Source organism: Grus americana, chromosome 8 (assembly GCF_028858705.1).
Source record: "Grus americana isolate bGruAme1 chromosome 8, bGruAme1.mat, whole genome shotgun sequence".
NCBI lineage: Eukaryota > Metazoa > Chordata > Aves > Gruiformes > Gruidae > Grus > Grus americana.
In genome coordinates, this window is record NC_072859.1 from 7,568,690 (window position 1) to 7,585,978 (window position 17,289).

A 17,289-nucleotide genomic window follows, 5' to 3' on the forward strand; every position below is an offset into this window, starting at 1 on the left:
AGCGCCGAGTGGGTGGTGGCGGTGGTGTCCGGGGTGGCACGGAGGAGGGGACGGCTGGCCCTGGACGTGTCTGGCTGCCTCCATCCCCATCGAGGAGGCTGAAGGTTGAGGTGGGGTGGTCTCGGGCTGGGCATGAAGGTGGTGGTCCTCCAGGTGGGATGGTGTTCCTGCGGCCGAGCGCCCCAGCTGGGTGCACCATCCAGTCCCGTCACCCTCCCGGCCAAGGCTTGTGCCATCTATCACCTTGCGCGTGACCGTCTTCGGGCCATCGGCGTGCGAGCGGCCATTGCCGGCGCGGGGAGAGCGCGTGGGGAGAGGGGTGCAGCGGGACGGGGGGCTGCGCTCCCCTCTCCTGCAGGCGCCGGGGCTTAGCGGGCAGCTTGACGTCAGGAGGCAGAGGCAGGGAGGATTTGTGAAGTAATGTAATTGAACATGTGCAGATAATTATGTCTCATTACATAAGCCCGTTGCAAAAACGGCGCTTGGAAATGCCACATGAAAGAGCCTATCGTTCCGCATTAATTTCTTCGTGCGCTGAATTTATTCCCTTTCTGGCTTTTTAATACTTGGAGAGTAAATGAATCGCAGGCTGATCATGATAAGAGATGATACTTTTGTATAAATTAAAATACCCCCAAGGAAAGAGGCTGAGCTGATTACAGTTGCAGTTGGCTTGGAAAATAACAGTGGGCTGGGTTAAGCCAAAATTTGGGGGGGAGGGTTGCTGCTGGGGATTACGAGGCAGAGAGGGTGTGATGGGGGAGAGGAGAAGAAAGAGGTAGTGGAAACTTGAAAGCCAAATAGGACGAGGACGGCTGGGCTGGTATTTCTGGTGGTGGTAATGGGAGAACCAGTATTGGTTCTCCAGTGGGAGAACAAGCAGCACTGGGAACTGGTGAGCTGAGAGCGGTGGGGGCTCAGCGGTCCCCCCTGCGCTTCCCAAACAGGCATCCGGCATGGTGGCATCTGATGGCTGCTCAGGCTGGTTTTCAGGGAGGGCAGGAGCCCAAACTGGCCTGATTTTGATGTTGTTCGGAGAGGGGCAGAGCGGCAGGTCGGCAAAGAGACCACCCAGGTTTGGGGGTGCCTCCTTGTTTCCCCATAAAGCTGTGGTAGGCCTGAGGAGCAAGGCAGGGAGTCCAGAGCTGAGCAGATAGTTTAGGAAGCATCTTCTGGGTTGTCTCTCTGTCCCCAAATGTTTTGCTTCCCCCGTATCCCAGGCAGCACGCTCCTCCCTCTAGCTTTTATTGTCACTCAACGTCTTCCCATCCAGCTAGGTCCCTTCACGGATCCCAGCTTGTCCACCCCTGAAGTGTGGCTGCCCTCTGGGAAGCGTTGGTCCTGGGCAAGGTCCTGGGGAGCTGCTCAGTGCGGGCAGGGTGGCTGTCTCGTAGGCAGAGCAGCAGGCAGGGCTTCCCTGCCTCGCCCCTGAACCCTTTAACGTCGAGGAAGGGCAGCGGGACGCGGAGGAAAGCTGCTAGTGACACAGAAAGCTGCCGTCCCCGTGTCACCCGAGCATCCCCGTGAGCTGCTGGAAGGAGATGAGCCGAAACCTCGTCAAGAGCCCTGTCACAAAGATGTCTGCACGGGGCTGAGGTTAAGTCATCCCCGGAGCCCGTCAGGGCTGGGAAGTCAGCAGCAGGTTGCCCAGCTCCACCGCTGCAAACCTTGGCAGGGGAGACAGCGCTCGGGGTTTGCCTTCCTTGATGGAGGATGAATTTTTAAATGCAAGTCATGACAGCTGAGGACCAGGATCTACCCAAAGCCCAGTTCCCTCCGTGGCTTTGCTGCTCGATGGCTGACAGCCCTCTCCGCGGGACGAGAAGGGCCGCAGTCGGTTCTGCATCATTAGCAGGATAATGGGCGATGTCCCAGGCATCGCCATCTCCGTGACCCGCAGTGATGGCTGAGGCAGAGCGAGAGCGGCCGCCTTCTCCTCCGCAGGTGCAGACGGCGTCGGGCTGCGCCGGTCCTGGCAAGGGACGGGGATGCTCTTGGTGGTGGAGGGGTGGTAGAGGCAGGAGCCGTCTTGAGGATCCCCTGCCTTGGGTGGCACTGAGAGGAAGGAAGGACCCCCCACCTCAAAGGAGGGGATGTCCGGGGCCTGATCCAGCCCTTTTTGCACACATTGAGGTTGGGAGTTTTGCACCATTAAGTGAGAGGTGTCCGGTCCCTCTGGACAGTGCTTGTTTGGGGGGGGGTCTGTGTGTGTACCCAGCCGGGGGTGCCCGAGGCTAGGGGTTTCAGTTTAGATGTCCAGGTTCTGGTAGGTTCCAGGAGAAGTTGGATGTTTATTGCCTTAATCCTCTGGAGGGTCCCAACTCAAAACACCGCCCTTTCCTGCCACTGCCCAGTGACCCTACATCTACAAAGTGTTTTATGTCCCTCATCTGCTCATTAATGAATGAGCTCTAGTCATCTTAAAGAAAAATTCTGTCAGAAATTACTTCTGGGACTTTCTAATTTAACTTATCATTTAAAAAGAGGGGCTGTTCTTAAAGTTCATGGGAGTGCAAGGTTTTTTGATTTAAAAGTGCCGTTGTGTCGCTGTGATGGCAGTGGTCAGTGGCAGGTTGTGCCGTTGAGTTTTCCATACGCTCCTGTCAGCAAGGACCACCAGGTGCTGGTACCTGCAGGACCTCCTTGCTTGTGCTGAGACCCTCTTCTCTAAGGATTTGGGTCTTGAAAAGAAAGTCGTTGCTCTGCTCCTCAGCAAGCTACGGTTCACCATCGTGATCATGAGCTGGGATAGGGAAGCTGTTCTGTCAGGGCTTCAGTGGGACTTCAGGACCCCATCCATTGCAGATGCCTTGGTGTGTCTGAGCCTGCCACCGCAACCCTTGGAAAGGGATGGCCAGACAGGGCTGCTTTCTCTGCTGCGCAGTAAGAGCTTCAGTGTGTATCATAAGGAGACCCTGATAGGGGATTCGGAGGTCTGAAGCCTCTTTGAGGCTACTCCCCATCTGTCAGACTTGCCAGTATCTGGTGTGTTTGTCCCATTGTCAGTGGTGGGACAGGGATTTGGTCTCAGAAGGTGGGAGGTTGAGACAGGCTCCGTGTGAAGCAGAAGGCTCCTTTAAAAATTGGCAGAAAGTCATCTCCCGGCCCCACGTAGGAGGCCCAGGCGTAGAGCCGACCAGACTTGCCAGAGGTGACAAAAATGCTGTGAGACCTGTGGAAACAGGCACCAAAACCAGTTGCTTCAGCAGTGCATCACCAGGGCTCCACCACTTGGACAGCCACCAAGGTCTGTGCTCTGGCACCAGAAGGTGACATATGAAGAGATGTCCTGGAGACCATTGCTCAGTCTTTGGCTTCTGCCCTTCCCGAAGAAGTCACAGCTTTGTACGGGGGCTCCTCAGAGGGTCTGCGAGGAGCAGCAGCCTCCTCAGAAGATTTCTTTGTCTCTGAGGGAGATCCCAAGGGATTTACTACAGTCAGATCCCAAGGGATCTCCTTGCCTCAGAAGGAGACGGGGCCGGCTGGGTGCAATCGGATGCATCCTGCACATGGCTTGGTCCGTGCAGCAGCGAGGGATGAGCGTGGATGGTGCCTACGTGCCCTCTGCCTGGGGAGAGATCCGGCCTCCTCGTGGAGGTCTTGTCCATACCATCAAGATGCTAAAGTCATGGCCAACCTTGGGGCCTCCTTTCCATCGCTTGACCCATAACTTGGGGCCTTGCCAGGCTAGGGGAGCGGGAGGGTGTGGGGTCTGTGGAGGGTGCCCCAATCTGGGTCGGCCTCTCCCCAACATCCTCTTGTCTTCTCACTGGATGACACCGAGGCGATCAGCAGCAGCACAAACTCCCGCAACACGTGAAGGCTCATTCCTGATCTTGAGTACCGCAGGTCTCCCCGGCATTTTGGGGGCCGGGTTGCTAAACATCGAGGCACCGCGGCTGCTGTCTGCAAGACGCTCTCCCTCTCGCTCCTTCCAACCGCGGCTGGCACGCAAAAGCCTCGCTAAAAATAGTTGAGCACAATAGGGACGGAGCCCTGCTCCGCGCAGCCCCCTCCGCTCTCCCCCCTCCTGCTCGCCGTAATGACCCTGCAAACACTAAATGGCATCTGAGTGCATTAAGCAGCAAACTCTCCGGTGACATAGCAATTATGGCTCTGAAATAGATTTGGTGCGTCACGGAAGATAAGGGTTTTGAAAGTTTCTGTTGTGATTATAGCTTGTAACTCCAACAAATAACAGGCTTGGTAATAAGAGGCTGCCAGCACAGCTATTGTGGTTCTCTCTCACTGATGGCACGTAAATTGCTATTAATGTCCTAAGTGTACTTGAATATGCCAGTCTCGGGGCGGCGGAGTTGGCTCTGTGTCTCTCTTTACACGGCCTGTCATTGTCGGGCTGATAATCTACAGTAATTGCTGCCTCTTGCAGCGGTCCAAGACGTGTAAGGGTGGATATCGCATCTCGGGGAGCACAGGGACGGTGGGTCGGGGCCCGGCTGCGGATGGGGGCGGTGGGCATGGTGAGGTCTCTAGGTGGGGGGCACTCGATGCCGTTAATGTTGGTGCCCAGTCTGGTTTCATGCTTGCGCCCAAGGCGAAGTGGAGCAGGGTTCGCTAACTTGCTAGCGAGCCCAGGTCGTGATTCCCGTCTTCCTCGCCGTTGCCTGCACCCCTTTGCCAGGGGTTCCATGCACCCACGTGTGCGTGGAAGAACACACAAGCCCGTTGTGCGTGCGTGCATGCCTCTGTCTTTTCTGCTTTGTGCGTGTCCCGCTGCGAGGTGGTTCCACACCTCAACACGTGGGTTCCCACGGCTCGCCCGTGGTCGGCTCTTTGCTCCCACCGCGGCTGTCCCTCAGGCAGGCAGGAGCTGGGTGGACAACCCACCGGCAAGTCCCGGATGGCTGCTTGGTGCCTCAGGGCGATGAGGCTTTTCCTACCTGTACCCCACTTCTGGGGGGGGGGGGTGTGTCTCTCAGGGCCAGCGATGGATGCCCTGCGCTGGAGACAGCAGGACTTGCAGCCGGAGAGGGCGAAGCAGCCCGGGCACATCTGAAGGAGGATGGCGACTGCTGCCAGCTCGAGCTTGGGCAGTGGTTGGGAAGGATTAATTAGCTGAGCACTGTATCAATGTCAGAGTGAGCTGAGGAGCTTGGGTGCAACATCTGCTCCTCTCCGAAGGGGATGGCAGCCGCGGAGGAGCAGCTTCTGTGCGCTGCCGGCTCCTGCCTGCGGCAGCCGGGCGCCTCCGGTAGCTCTGCTCTCAAGAGGCTCCGTGTCTGGTTTTAGGAGAAGAAGTACACCATTGCTTTGCTGTACGAACCCTCAGATGGGATATGGTGGTGGCACCTCTGTTGTGTTGTGGCTTGGGGTCCCTCAAGGGAGGGGTGACGGGGAGCGCAGAGGACCAGCCCCAGGGCGGCAGAAACGTGTTTGTGGTTTTACTGCAAAGCGAGGGGAAGGCTCTGCGTTGGGAACAGAGGGGTGGCCCAAATTCCCAAACGTGGCCTTGACGGTGACGGGAGAGTTGTGTGGGCAGCGTGTTTTCCCCATGATAAATCTTGGTGAGGAGGGGTGCCCGGAAAGGCGGTGAGGGGAGACGTGGAGCGATGCTGGGGGATGCAGCACGGCTCAGGGGTCCCTGGGGTCCGTTGCTTGTTCTGCATGTTGAAAACACCTGGGTCCAGATAACATCCCAGGATGGGGTTTCTGGAGTGAGGCGTTTGCTATTTTCTCTCCATACGGGGAAGGATACAATTTGGGGGTAAAAAAACCCCAACCAACCAGAGTGCAGGGTTTCCGCAGACGTACGTGATTTTTAAGGGACAGCATTTCCATGAGCACTTGCAATTTATCAAACCCCCTGTTTTTGACAGAATTGTTTCTGGCCCCATCCCACTGACGGAGCCCTGAGGTCCGTGGTGGGATGGGGGAGCCCGAGGGGACATCTTTGCCTCCTACACCAGCCCCTGCCGAGGGAGACGCTGGGGGGGGGGTCCGAGGTGGATGGGTGGCTTGGGTAGGGCCAGGCATGCCGTCGGGCGACTGACATCTCCGTGTCTCCTTTCCCGCAGGCTAATGGAGGTTGGCAAGACGCTACTACCCCGTCGTCAGTGACCTCCCCCACAGAAGGCCCTGGCAGCGTTCACTCTGATACCTCCAACTGATCTCCCAGCAAATTGCATCCCTGGCTGAGCCGGCCCCGGCGGGGGCGGGAGGGGAGGGGGCCTCTCCTACCACCGCAGCAGTCAGACTGGAGGTGAACCCAATCAGCACACACAAGAAGACTCCTTCTCTTCTATTCTCTTCGTCGGGATGCTTTTTTCAGCCAATCTGGACACTTCTTTATACTCTCTTCCCTTTCTTTTCTGGGTAGAAGCCGCTCTCCCCCCACCCCTTGCCGCCGCCACAACACCACTCCCTCCCCTTCCACCCTTTCCCACCGAAGGATATGTCAACAGGTAGAAGGATTTTAAGGAGGAAAAGCAAAAATCAACCGCCGCCACACGAAACAACCCCAAAGCAGCGTACGGCCTCGCGCTGAGCACCTTTCTGAGGAGCCGCAAAACCTCAGTCACATCTTGCTCCTTTACTAGCAGGCAGCACCCCTCACCCCCCCCGCCCCGTCTCTCACGCTACCTCTCCGTAGGGAAACGCCACCGCAGCCCCGCTGCCGCCTCGTCTCCACCGGCCGCGGCCGCAGCCAGCGCATCGCCTCCCCGCGCCCAGCCCTGCCTCGGTGAGCTGTCCCTTGGGCGCTGCCGGTGACGGCACGGGCGGACGCGGCCCCCCCCCTCCACCACGCACGTAGGAGAAGGAGCCGGTGTTGCTGGCCTTTGCTTCCAAAAGGTACCGGCCCGTTCCCCAGCCCCGGGGAAACCGCCGGCACTTCCCAGTCCCTGCCCTGCTCCGGCGCACATCCTAAAGCTGGATGAGCCATGAAACCCCAGCCATCCTCCTCGCCCGCTGTTGGAGGGGAGGAGAGGAGGGAAGGAAAGGAGGCAGAGGTGGGTGAGAAATGACCATCGCTGATAACGAAGGCGCTGAGCACCTCCGCGGCGCTGTACGGGATCAGGCGTTGATGATTGATGGGACCCCAGCACCTAGGGAGGCCGGCGGTGGAGGGGTTTTTTTTCTGGCGAGGAGAATGTCACGGGGTGTTGGCTCGTGTTTTCGGGAGCGTGCCGTGCTGTGGAGGAGGAGGTGGGGTTCCCCAGTGCCGGCAGGACCCACCGAGGTCGGTGGCACCTGCTGCCTTCCCAAAGCCCCGCCAGACAGGCAGCGAGGGACGGGCAGCGGGATCCGGGAGGCTGGATGTGGCGGGGCGAGTGCGTCGGGCGCTTTTGGTAACGGTTAATGCCGCAGGTTTGCTGGAGGGTGAAGGCTCTACAAGACGGGTGGATGCCCCACTTGGGGATGTCTTTCATCTGAAGCTGCTGGTTTTACCGTGGGAGTGGCGCCCCAAGTCGTGGGAACACTCGTGGGATTTTCTGTCCGGTTTTCCTGGTCCGCTCTTTGGACGACTGGTGACGGGTGGTAAGCGAGGCTTCGTCCTGCTGAAGCACCCCTTCGGGCAGCCGACAACTGGGAGGACATGGCTTTTGTTGAAAGCGGTACTTGTGGCCACCGGTTCTTCCAGCGCGTGCGAGGAGGCTGAACCAGCCCGCGGCAAGACCCTGGGTGTCGTGGGGACTGGTGTGGGTGCAGCATGTCTGGCGCCTTGGGATGGACCCGAATACCTCTTGGCTGTATCTCGTGCTCTTGCACGTCCGTGCCCGCCCTGCCCGTGGAGGTGCCAGCCATCTCGAGATGGGAACTGCCAGCGCAGAGCAGCGTTAAGCAGGAACCGTTTACAATTAAAGCTCTGCCAGAAAAATTTCCACCTTTTTGCTGGAAGAAGGATGTGCCCACAGCTCTGACACGCTGTCACCTTGCAGTGCGGGGCCAGCAGCGTGACTCGCCTGAAGTGGAGGTGAAGCCTGCCTTTTCCTGGGGAACGAGCCCAGAAGGCTCCAAAACACCCCCCTCTGAAATTCGTGACCTTCCCCCAAATACCAAAAGTCCTAATTCGGTGGATTTTCTGTTTCCAAGCTGGTGGGATCAGAGTAGGATGTGAAAGGTGGGCAAGAAACAGCACAAGCTGCTCCTTCCTTAGTTCTTAGGTCTCTGGCGGCGAGACACTTTGTGCTCCTCCTTTCGCATCCGTGCCTGGGGATGGGGACCGTGCTGCAGAGCATGATGTGACGTGAGGTCTGGGGCTGCCTCCTGGCTGGGAACGTGTCAAGAGCAACGAGACGGTTGGCTCCCTACGAGACGGTTGGCTCCCTACGAGACGGTTGGCTCCCTACGAGAAGGGTGGCTCCCTACGAGAAGGGTGGCTCCCTACGAGAAGGGTGGCTCCCTACGAGAAGGTTGGCTCCCTACGAGAAGGGTGGCTCCCTACGAGAAGGTTGGCTCCCTACGAGAAGGGTGGCTCCCTACGAGAAGGTTGGCTCCCTACGAGACGGTTGGCTCCCTACGAGAAGGGTGGCTCCCTACGAGAAGGTTGGCTCCCTACGAGAAGGGTGGCTCCCTACGAGAAGGTTGGCTCCCTACGAGAAGGTTGGCTCCCTACGAGAAGGGTGGCTCCCTACGAGAAGGGTGGCTCCCTACGAGAAGGGTGGCTCCCTACGAGAAGGTTGGCTCCCTACGAGAAGGGTGGCTCCCTACGAGAAGGGTGGCTCCCTGCGAGGCCGGTTCGGAGGTGCTGCCCATCGTCCGGAGCGTGCACCTTCCCGCTCTCCTCCTTCTCCTCCTCCCGTGGCCTCCCCCCGTGCAGCCTTTTAACCATTTACAGCTTATTTTCCGTGAAACCGTTCCAGCAAAGCGTTTCAGGGATGCGGGACTGGCTCAGGTCTGTTCTCCGGAGCGGCAGCGGTGCCGTGCCTACGGGAATGCCACGGTACCTCTTGGAAACCAACCGGGAACGAGCCGAAACCACCTGCTTACCGGTGCCGGGGCTGCCTTCCCCTGCCCTGCAGCCGCTGCCCCTCCTGCCTGCACCCCCTGCCTGCAGCTGCCTGCACCCCCTGCCCGGGCAGGGCACTCGCTCCTCCACGGTACTTTGCAAATCACCTCCTGGGTTCCCCGGTTGGTTCCTCCGGTTCGCGTTGGCGTAGCTGCTCGCTTGCCTTTTTCTTTGAGCTTTTTTTTTGTTTTTTTGTTTTTTTTTTTTTTAATTCTTGGGTTTTGTTTCTCCTCCCCTTACCCCCCTCCCCAACCCCCCGAGTGTTGTGGGGTTTTTTCCCCTCTTCTTTTTTTTTTTTTTTTAAATTTTTTTTTTCTGCCCAGAAAAACCTGACTTCGATACCAAAAAAACAAAACAAAACAAAAAAACAAAAAACAAACAAAAAAACCTGCAGAAACTCAAAAAAAATAAAAACAAAAAAAACCACAAAAAAAACTCGACGATTCTTTCAGCTTTATTAACATTTTCCATTGTTTCTTGCGATTTGTGTCTCGTTCTTTGTAGTATTGATGATAATGAACATTTGATAATGAATGTTCTTGTATATTCAGATAAAGGAGAAAAAAAAAAAAACAAAACCAAAAACGCAGTCGGAATTTAATAGTGTTTATAATAAAAGAATAAAAAATGACCCTCTTAGCACGCAAAATTGAACAGGGGGAAGGTCCCGTCCCTGTTCTTTCTGTGGCAACAAGCGCTTCATTCCTGTATAGTTTATAACATCAAACTACCTACATTCATCTTCTTTTTTTTTTTCTGTTTGTTTGTTTTTCCCATGGTTTGGTTGCATTTTTATTTTTTTTTTTTTCCATTTTCTCGCATTTGTGAATTAGTTCAAGAATGCTAGAAAAGTGTAGAGTTGTGCACACTCATTTCTTCTTACACAATGTTTAAAAAAGTGACGGTAATTCATTTTGTAAAACTTTAAAAAGAAAAAAAATGGTTGGAATAGTGAGCATTAATAGGTACAGTCTAACACTTATGTTTCTTAACGTTGAGACCCAGAAATTACCTTTTTTTTTGTTTTTTTAATTTTTTTTTTTTTGGCATTATTTGGGAGGGGAGGAGGGCTTTGATGATGATGCTGAGTTTATTTGGACCTTGCCGAGACGACGGCCTTGCCGCTTCCCCTGCGCTTTTGAGCTGTGACCCAAGTGATGTGAAAAGTGAGGGTGGCTTTTTTTTTTTGGGGGGGGGGGGGGAAGGAGGGGGATGTTTCTATTCTCCCAGGGGGTCCCCACTCATTTTGACACCCAGAAGATCCTGGGGGGGCAGCTCTGGGGCTCAGTTCGACCGCAGACCTTGTCGAGGATGGGGGTGTCACAACCCGGCCCCCAGCCGTGGTGGTGGGACAAAGTGTCCCCCAAATACATCCCGAAATCTCGGTGGCTGCAGAGTGGGGTTGAGGGGAAGTGCCGAGGCAGGTGCCGGTTGGCATCGCTTTCGTCTGCTCTTAAAATATTTTTCCTGCTTCACATCCCCCCCCCCCCCCCAAAAAAAAACCCAAACCCTGAGCTTTTCACATCACCAAACAGTTTAGGGGTTGGGGTGTTATTTTTAATCCCAAGGTTTCCTGGAGTCCTTTTCGCACACCTTCATTATTATTAAGATGATGTAAATCAGACGTTGCCGGGGGGGGGGTTGGTTTTGTCGGTTTGCTTTTTTTGTCCTTGCAAAGCCCTTTCTATCCCTTGTAAAGATGATCCAGTTGTTCTGAGTTGCTTTTTCTTTTCTATTTTTTTCCCCTCATCTTTTTTTTTTTGTCTCTTCCTAATGGATTCCAAATATTAAAAAAGAAAAACCCTAAAAAAAAAAAAAAAGACTCTCTGTTCCGACCTGGTTTTGAAACTTTAAGCTTTTCTGCTTCTGTAAAGAAAAAAAAAAAAAAAAAGGCCTCTGTCTTTCTGATCCCAATTGAGACTTTTATGTTCTATGACGATACTAACAAGGTGTAGGTTTTACAGTTTCCTGATTTGTACTGGTAATGCATATTCCAAATAAATAGTTTCTTTTGTTGCAAAAAAAAAAAAAAAAAAAACCCTGAAATCAAATCCAGTGTATTTTTTGGGAGGAAAATAGGAAAGCGAGGTGCCCTGGGGGGGGTTTGGGGTTTGGGGTGCAGCGGGGGGGGGGGGTGAGCAAAGGCAACAGCCTGATGCTCGGTCCTGCTCCTGGTGGTGGGAGCCTGGGAGCCGGAGGGATGCGATTTCGGGTGATGCCTGATTGATGCGCAGCATCCCCGCTTGGTCCCGGTGCCTCCCCCCCGTGCCTCAGTTTCCCTAGCGCAGGGGGAGAGGGGTGCTGCTGGACACACGGATTTGTCCATGCAAAAAAATGTTTTCAGTCTTTCATTTTCATTGCTCTTTCACTGCTTTTTTGGATTTTGTTTTAGTGCACTTCTTTCCAAAAAAGCTAGGCTGGAGAGTTTCTTTATCACGCCCAGGGATGGATGGGACAGGGCTGGGGAGCGGGGGGGGGAGGGTTGGTGGTTTCTTGTGTTTTCCTGGGGGTTTTAGTTTAAAAGAAAGAAAGAACATTGAAAACGTTTCTAGCAAAAAGCAATATTAAATTTAGGAATAATTCGCAATTTAAAAAAGCTCTATACATGAGACAAAACCCAGGACAGCTCTGCCACGGCCCCAGAGACGGAGGTATTGGATGAAAAAGGGGGGGACTGGGGAGAGTGGCTGTGATTCCCCGGCTCCCAAGCAGGAGAAAGGCAGGCAGCATCCCTGCCACAAAACCCCTCCGACACCCCACGGGGACCAAAGCGGAGGGAAAGAAACCCCCGGGGAGGTGGCACAAGGATGCTGGAGCTCGCCTGGAGCTGCCGCCTGCGCTCCCCCATGGATTTCTTGTCAATGATTATTCAATCTCCAGCCTGACCTTTCTCTTCTAAATAACACGGCAGTATCAGCGCGGGCCAGCCTCCAGCTCCGGCTGCAAATTAACTGTATCGCTCTCCGGCAGGAGACCCGAGGAGCCCCCCGGCCGCCACGCTGCCAGACCGCCCCAGGAATTATCTCCCTCCAACGATGCTCTCCTAATACCAGTTTAAATATCATCTTGCTCCCAGCTGTTTAATTCTAATAAACGTTCATCCTGGCTCCAAACAGAGAAATGCTAAGTCTCACCGGGCCCCGATGAGAAAAATCGCCCCAAAAAGGCGGGTGGCAGGAGGTGGTGCAGGGAGGAGGTGATGCGATGCTCTCTGGGATGGGGGGGGGGGTCCTGGCACGCATCCTTTGGGTGCCAGGGTGGGTTTGAGCATGTCACACCCCTCCCAGCTCATCTCCCCCCCCCCCCCCCGCAAAAAAGAGATGGTTCTAAGGTGGGAAAAGGGCACGTGCAGCCTCCCAGAGCGTTTGGGTGCGGGTGGAGGAGCCGCGCTGGGTGCAGCATCCTCCCTCCCTCCCCGGCTGCGTAAAAGAGAAACGGAATCCACGTGGAGCACCCTGGATTGTTCGGGTTTTCCTTGCTTTGGGCTCTTCCCCCCTCTCCACATCCACACCTTTTCCCTCCGCTGGCGCTGCCCGTCCTTCTCCCCCTGCCACTCTACTTAGCAATGGGAATTTTTATTTTTTCCCCTATTTCCTCCAGTTTGGGCAACAAAGCTCAGCCCTGGGCAAACCCTGAGGGCAAACCCCTGCACTTTTCCCATTTCCCATTATAATATTTTACACCAAGAAGGGGAGGGGGAAGACACGGTGTGCACCGGGCCCCACGGATGCCCGCGGCAGAGGCTGCAAAAGGCTTTCGGTGAGCAGAACCCGGTGACGTGCCCAAGCCCTGGGACGTGCCAGGTGCCCCCCGAAACTCCCTGGGGCACATCCTGACCCGTGCAATGTCTCTGGCAGCTTTTTCTCCCTGTACGCAGCTGCCAGGCCAGGCTGGGGTCCCCACGCCAGGAGCCCCACACCACCCGTCCCCACCACCCGGCCCCATGCCAGGACCCCCACACCACCCCCGTCCCCACGCCAGGAGCCCCACACCACCTGTCCCCATGCCAGAAGTCCCACACCACCCGTCCCCACGCCAGGAGCCCCACACCACCCGTCCCCACCACCCGTCCCCACGCCAGGAGCCCCACACCACCCGTCCCCATGCCAGGAGCCCCACACCACCCGGCCCCACCACCCGTCCCCACGCCAGGAGCCCCACACCACCCGGCCCCACCGGCTCCGGGACAAGCCGCTGGCACGCGAGGCCTGGCGAAGCACACCCCGGTTATTGCTAACCCTTCCGGACAAACCGAGGGGTTAGTTTGGGAGGCATTAAAGTTATAGTTTGCCGTAAAGCCCCCGCCCGTTTGCTGGCGAGTTTAATATACGGCAGGACGTTTCGCCTATAAAGGCGAGGGTTATGTTTTTCTCCAGTTCACCGTGAGTCAGTAACTTACGACCTCCATAAACGTGAGTGGGTCCCGCAAGTCAGCCCATCAGTCTTTGGGGTAATTCTGCTTTGTAGTAAAATATTTTACTGTGCCTTGGATGCAGGCAGCGGCCCCCTGCCCCATGGGGGGGGGGGGGGGGGGGGCGGGGGGACAAGGGTGGCCGTCCCTGGGTCCCTACTCTGCCGGCACCCTGGGGATGGCGTGGAGGGGTGATGCTCTGGGCGGGGTGGGGATAGGAGCCTAGGAGATAAAATGAGAAAAAGAGAAGAGAAGAGAAGAGAAGAGAAGAGAAGAGAAGAGAAGAGAAGAGAAGAGAAGAGAAGAGAAGAGAAGAGAAGAGAAGAGAAGATGAAACAAAAAATAAAATAAAATAATATAAAATATAAAATAAAATATATAATACAATAAAATAAATAAAAATAAAATAAAATATAAAATGAAATAAAATAAATTAAATTTAAAAATGAAGTTAATTAAAAATGAAATCAAATATAAAATGAATAAAATGAATAAAATGAATAAAATGAAAATAAAATGAAATAAAAAATAAAATAAAATAAAATAAAATAAAATAAAATAAAATAAAATAAAATAAAATAAAATAAAATAAAATAAAATAAAATAAAATAAAATAATAAAACCCTGCCCACAGGCATGAGCTGTTGGGAACATGTGCCACGCGTTTGACTTACTGCTAACGAGGCAGAGTTTTAATAGCTTTGTAGGGGACCTGCGGGGTCCTACTGCAGCCCGGCAGCAGCTGAAGGCGCCGATGGGCAGCGCTGCTCCGGGGGCTGTGCGGGAAGGGGGGGCCGGGGGGTGCTCGGTGGATGGCAAGGAAGGAGCCCGGAGGAGGGGGCAGGCGGATGGGCTCTGGCTCTGCGTGCCGATGGGTGACGGTGGCTGGACCAAGACTGAGCAGAAGAAAAATATATCAAAAAAACGGGGGTGGGGGAAAAAAAAAAAAAGAGAGGAATGCCATCAACTCCAGTATCCCATCCCGTGGGCTACTAAAATGTGCCGTTCACCCCCCCAAAATCAAGCCCATTTGCATGCAGCCATCGCTGGCCCCAGGGCAGGGCAGCTGAGACTCTGTTTCACTGAGTGTTTGCCTCTGATAACGTTTGTTTTTTCATTTTGAAGCAGCCTTTCCCCGCGAAGAGGTGGGAAGAAAACAAAGACAGAAAAAAAAAAAAACACCCAACAAAATCAGGGAAACTTTTTTTTAAAAAAAAAAAAAATCTTTATTTTCTCCCATCCTTTCTTCCATCACCTTCTCCCTGGTCTGGAGGTTGCTTCAAGGGGGGCACAAGTGGGGGCACAGGGACTTCTCCGGACGAGAAGCTGCCAATAAACCCCTCTTGTAATTTGCACCTTCGGAAAGGCGACAGCAGCCGCGCTGCCCCCGTCTCTCATTTGCATTTTTAATTAGCTGGGCTCTCCCAGTGCCTCTCAGCTGCCCTGCCCTGGGGCCAGCGAGGGCTGCATGCAAATGGGGTGGATTTTGGGGGCGGGGGGGGGGGGTGAATGAAGCATTTTAGTGGCCCACAGGCTGGGAGGACCTGGCCAGGAGGTGATGGCATGGCTCTTTGGTTTTACTGAGAATTTGTTTCCCTGAGAATCGGGAAAAGGCAGGCGGGGGGGGGGGGAACGGGCCCAAAAACCCAGTAAAACTCGTGAGCTGAGATAAAGACAGTTTAATAGGATGGAAAACGAAGAGAAAATAATAGTAGTAGAATATACAACACAGTGCAATTGCTCATCACTCGCCAGCCGATGCCCAGCCCGTCCCCGAGCAGTGATGGCACCCTGGCCAACTCCCCCCCCAATTTATATACTGACCATGACGTCATACGGTATGGAACATCCCTTTGGCCACTTTGGGTCGGCTGTCCTGGCCATGCCCCCTCCCAGCTCCTTGCGCACCCCCTGTGTAAGGCTCATGCCTCCTCACTGGCGGGGGGGGGGGGCGGGAAGTTAAAAAGTCCTTCACTTAATTGTAACGACTGCTTAGCAACAACTAAAAAAAAAAAAATACCCCATCAGTGTGTTATCAACGCTATTCTCACACTAAATCCAAAACACAGCACTGGACCCGTTACTAGGAAGAAAATTAACTCTATCCCAGCCAAAAAAACCAGGACAATCGGGACTAAAGTAGCCCAGCACACCCCACCCCCGGCAGCGGTACCGGGCATGCTTGAGCCCATACCGCATCTCCTGCTCCGTCCATCACCGCATGGCTTGGTGGCATTGTCCCTTCATATTCAGTATACGCTTGGAACCACTGCCCTGGCTCGAGGCGTAAAATCCAAGCTGCAACGCAACCAGCATGGAGAAGAAACTAAGGCCAGTGGCTTTGGGGTGATGCACGCAGGGTTTTTCCACAGCCGGCCCCCAAGCGAAGCTGGTCTCCCACGCACTGTGTTTTTCTGATTATCCCGGGTTTTGGGGCGATTTGGAAGCGGCGGGAGGCGATGGCAGGGACCGCTGCAGCGTTTGCCAAGGGCCACGCTAGCGATTCTCCCACTCGCTGACTCAGCTCCAGCGTGGCTCCCTCGTCCTGCTGCTAATTAGGCTCCAGCCTCTCATCTTGTTAATAAGCTTCCAGTTCATTTGCATACAAAAAAAAAAAAAAGAGAATGAAAGCAAGCAGCTCGTTTTACTTTCAACATGTGGCTAATGCTTACTAAAATATTTAACCTTTTACTGTGGCGCAGAAGCATCTGTTCAGGTGGAGCCCGGTGCGGTGCTTCTCCTGCCCATCAGGGTCCCCCCGGCAGTGAGACCCCCCGCTATAAGGGACACCCTATGGAGGGTCCCCACCAGTGCCTGCCAGCGCACAGCTAATACGAGCCGCCGCGGCGCTGGGGAAATGCCACAAAACACAGGGAATTTCAGCTCCTGAAGTCTGTGTCCGTGGTTTGCAGCATTTCCAGAGCCTGACTGGGGCGGTAAGTGGGTAAATCCCATCGAGCTGCCTCAAACCTCATCCCTCGGGATCTGCAGCCGTTGCACGTAACGCCTTTCCCAACAAAAGGGGAAACGAAAAGGGCCTTGCTAGCGAGCACCCCCCTCCTATCCAGACCCCCTCTCCTATCAAGAGCCGCTCTCCAGGGCCACATTTTGGCAGCAACCCCCCCCCCCCCCGGGTGCTGGGCACTCACGCCCTGGCATCTCTACGAAAAGCAGCAACGCCACCAGGACAGAGCTCGGCATCGCAAAAGTGAAGGTGAAGCTGCCGTCCCAGGTTATTTGCTGACGATTAATTAACCCGGGACTGAGAGGTTTGGGAGGGAAGCGGGGAGCGCTGCCCGGAGCCTGGCCGGTGCGGGGCTGGTGCTGGGACCGAGGGTTCCCAGCCGCTGCCGCCAGCTGCCCGGTGCTGGGCGGGGAGGTCTGTGGTAAATCCCCTCCGCTCCCAGCATGGCCGGGCTTGTGGAAAAGTCTGCTGTGCGAAAGGGCTGGCAGCTGCACAGCTGTGACCTCTGTGCGAAACAGAAGCCATAAATATAATCATCCATATGATGTCTTTACACGCACATATAGGTAAAAGTGTCTTGGTAATGTGCTGGCTCCCAGGACCTACACCCCCCCCCAGGATGTGTAATCCCGGCGAGCCCGAGCTATGCCTTACGTGCTTGGGGAAACAGGAAGGGACCGTGGTGCAAATCCGAGGTGCCACCGCCGCAGAGCACCTCTGGGCGCAGAGTCGTCCTGCGGCAGGTTCAACAGCCGCCGTGGCCAGTGCCATCGGTGCTGGGGCGTTGCTGACGTGCCATGGGGCGCCCTGCTGCCCTGCCTTTGCCGCCGGCAGTGTCACCCCTCAGAGGCCCCTGCACGGTGCGTGTCACAACAGCGTCAGTGCTCTGCAACGCTGTTGGTGGTGCAGAGGAGCCCGGGGACAAGCCATGCTGCAGCCACTGGA

The 17,289-nt window shown here is 55.0% G+C and overlaps 1 protein-coding gene across 6 annotated transcripts in view; it reads left to right on the plus strand.

Annotated features, from left to right (window-relative positions):
• Positions 1–10,905, plus strand: part of PBX1 (PBX homeobox 1) — a 134,007-nt gene extending 123,102 nt beyond the window's left edge. For 4 of the 6 annotated variants that reach the window (XM_054833212.1, XM_054833214.1, XM_054833213.1 and 1 more), the window contains one exon: positions 6,036–10,905. In XM_054833212.1, the coding sequence (XP_054689187.1) occupies positions 6,036–6,128 (93 nt within the window). In that variant the 3' untranslated portion in view covers positions 6,129–10,905. The remainder of the gene's footprint in view (positions 1–6,035) is intronic. The other 2 variants (XR_008578010.1, XR_008578009.1) reach the window with 2 other exon arrangements.
• Positions 10,906–17,289: the final 6,384 nt, after the last annotated feature.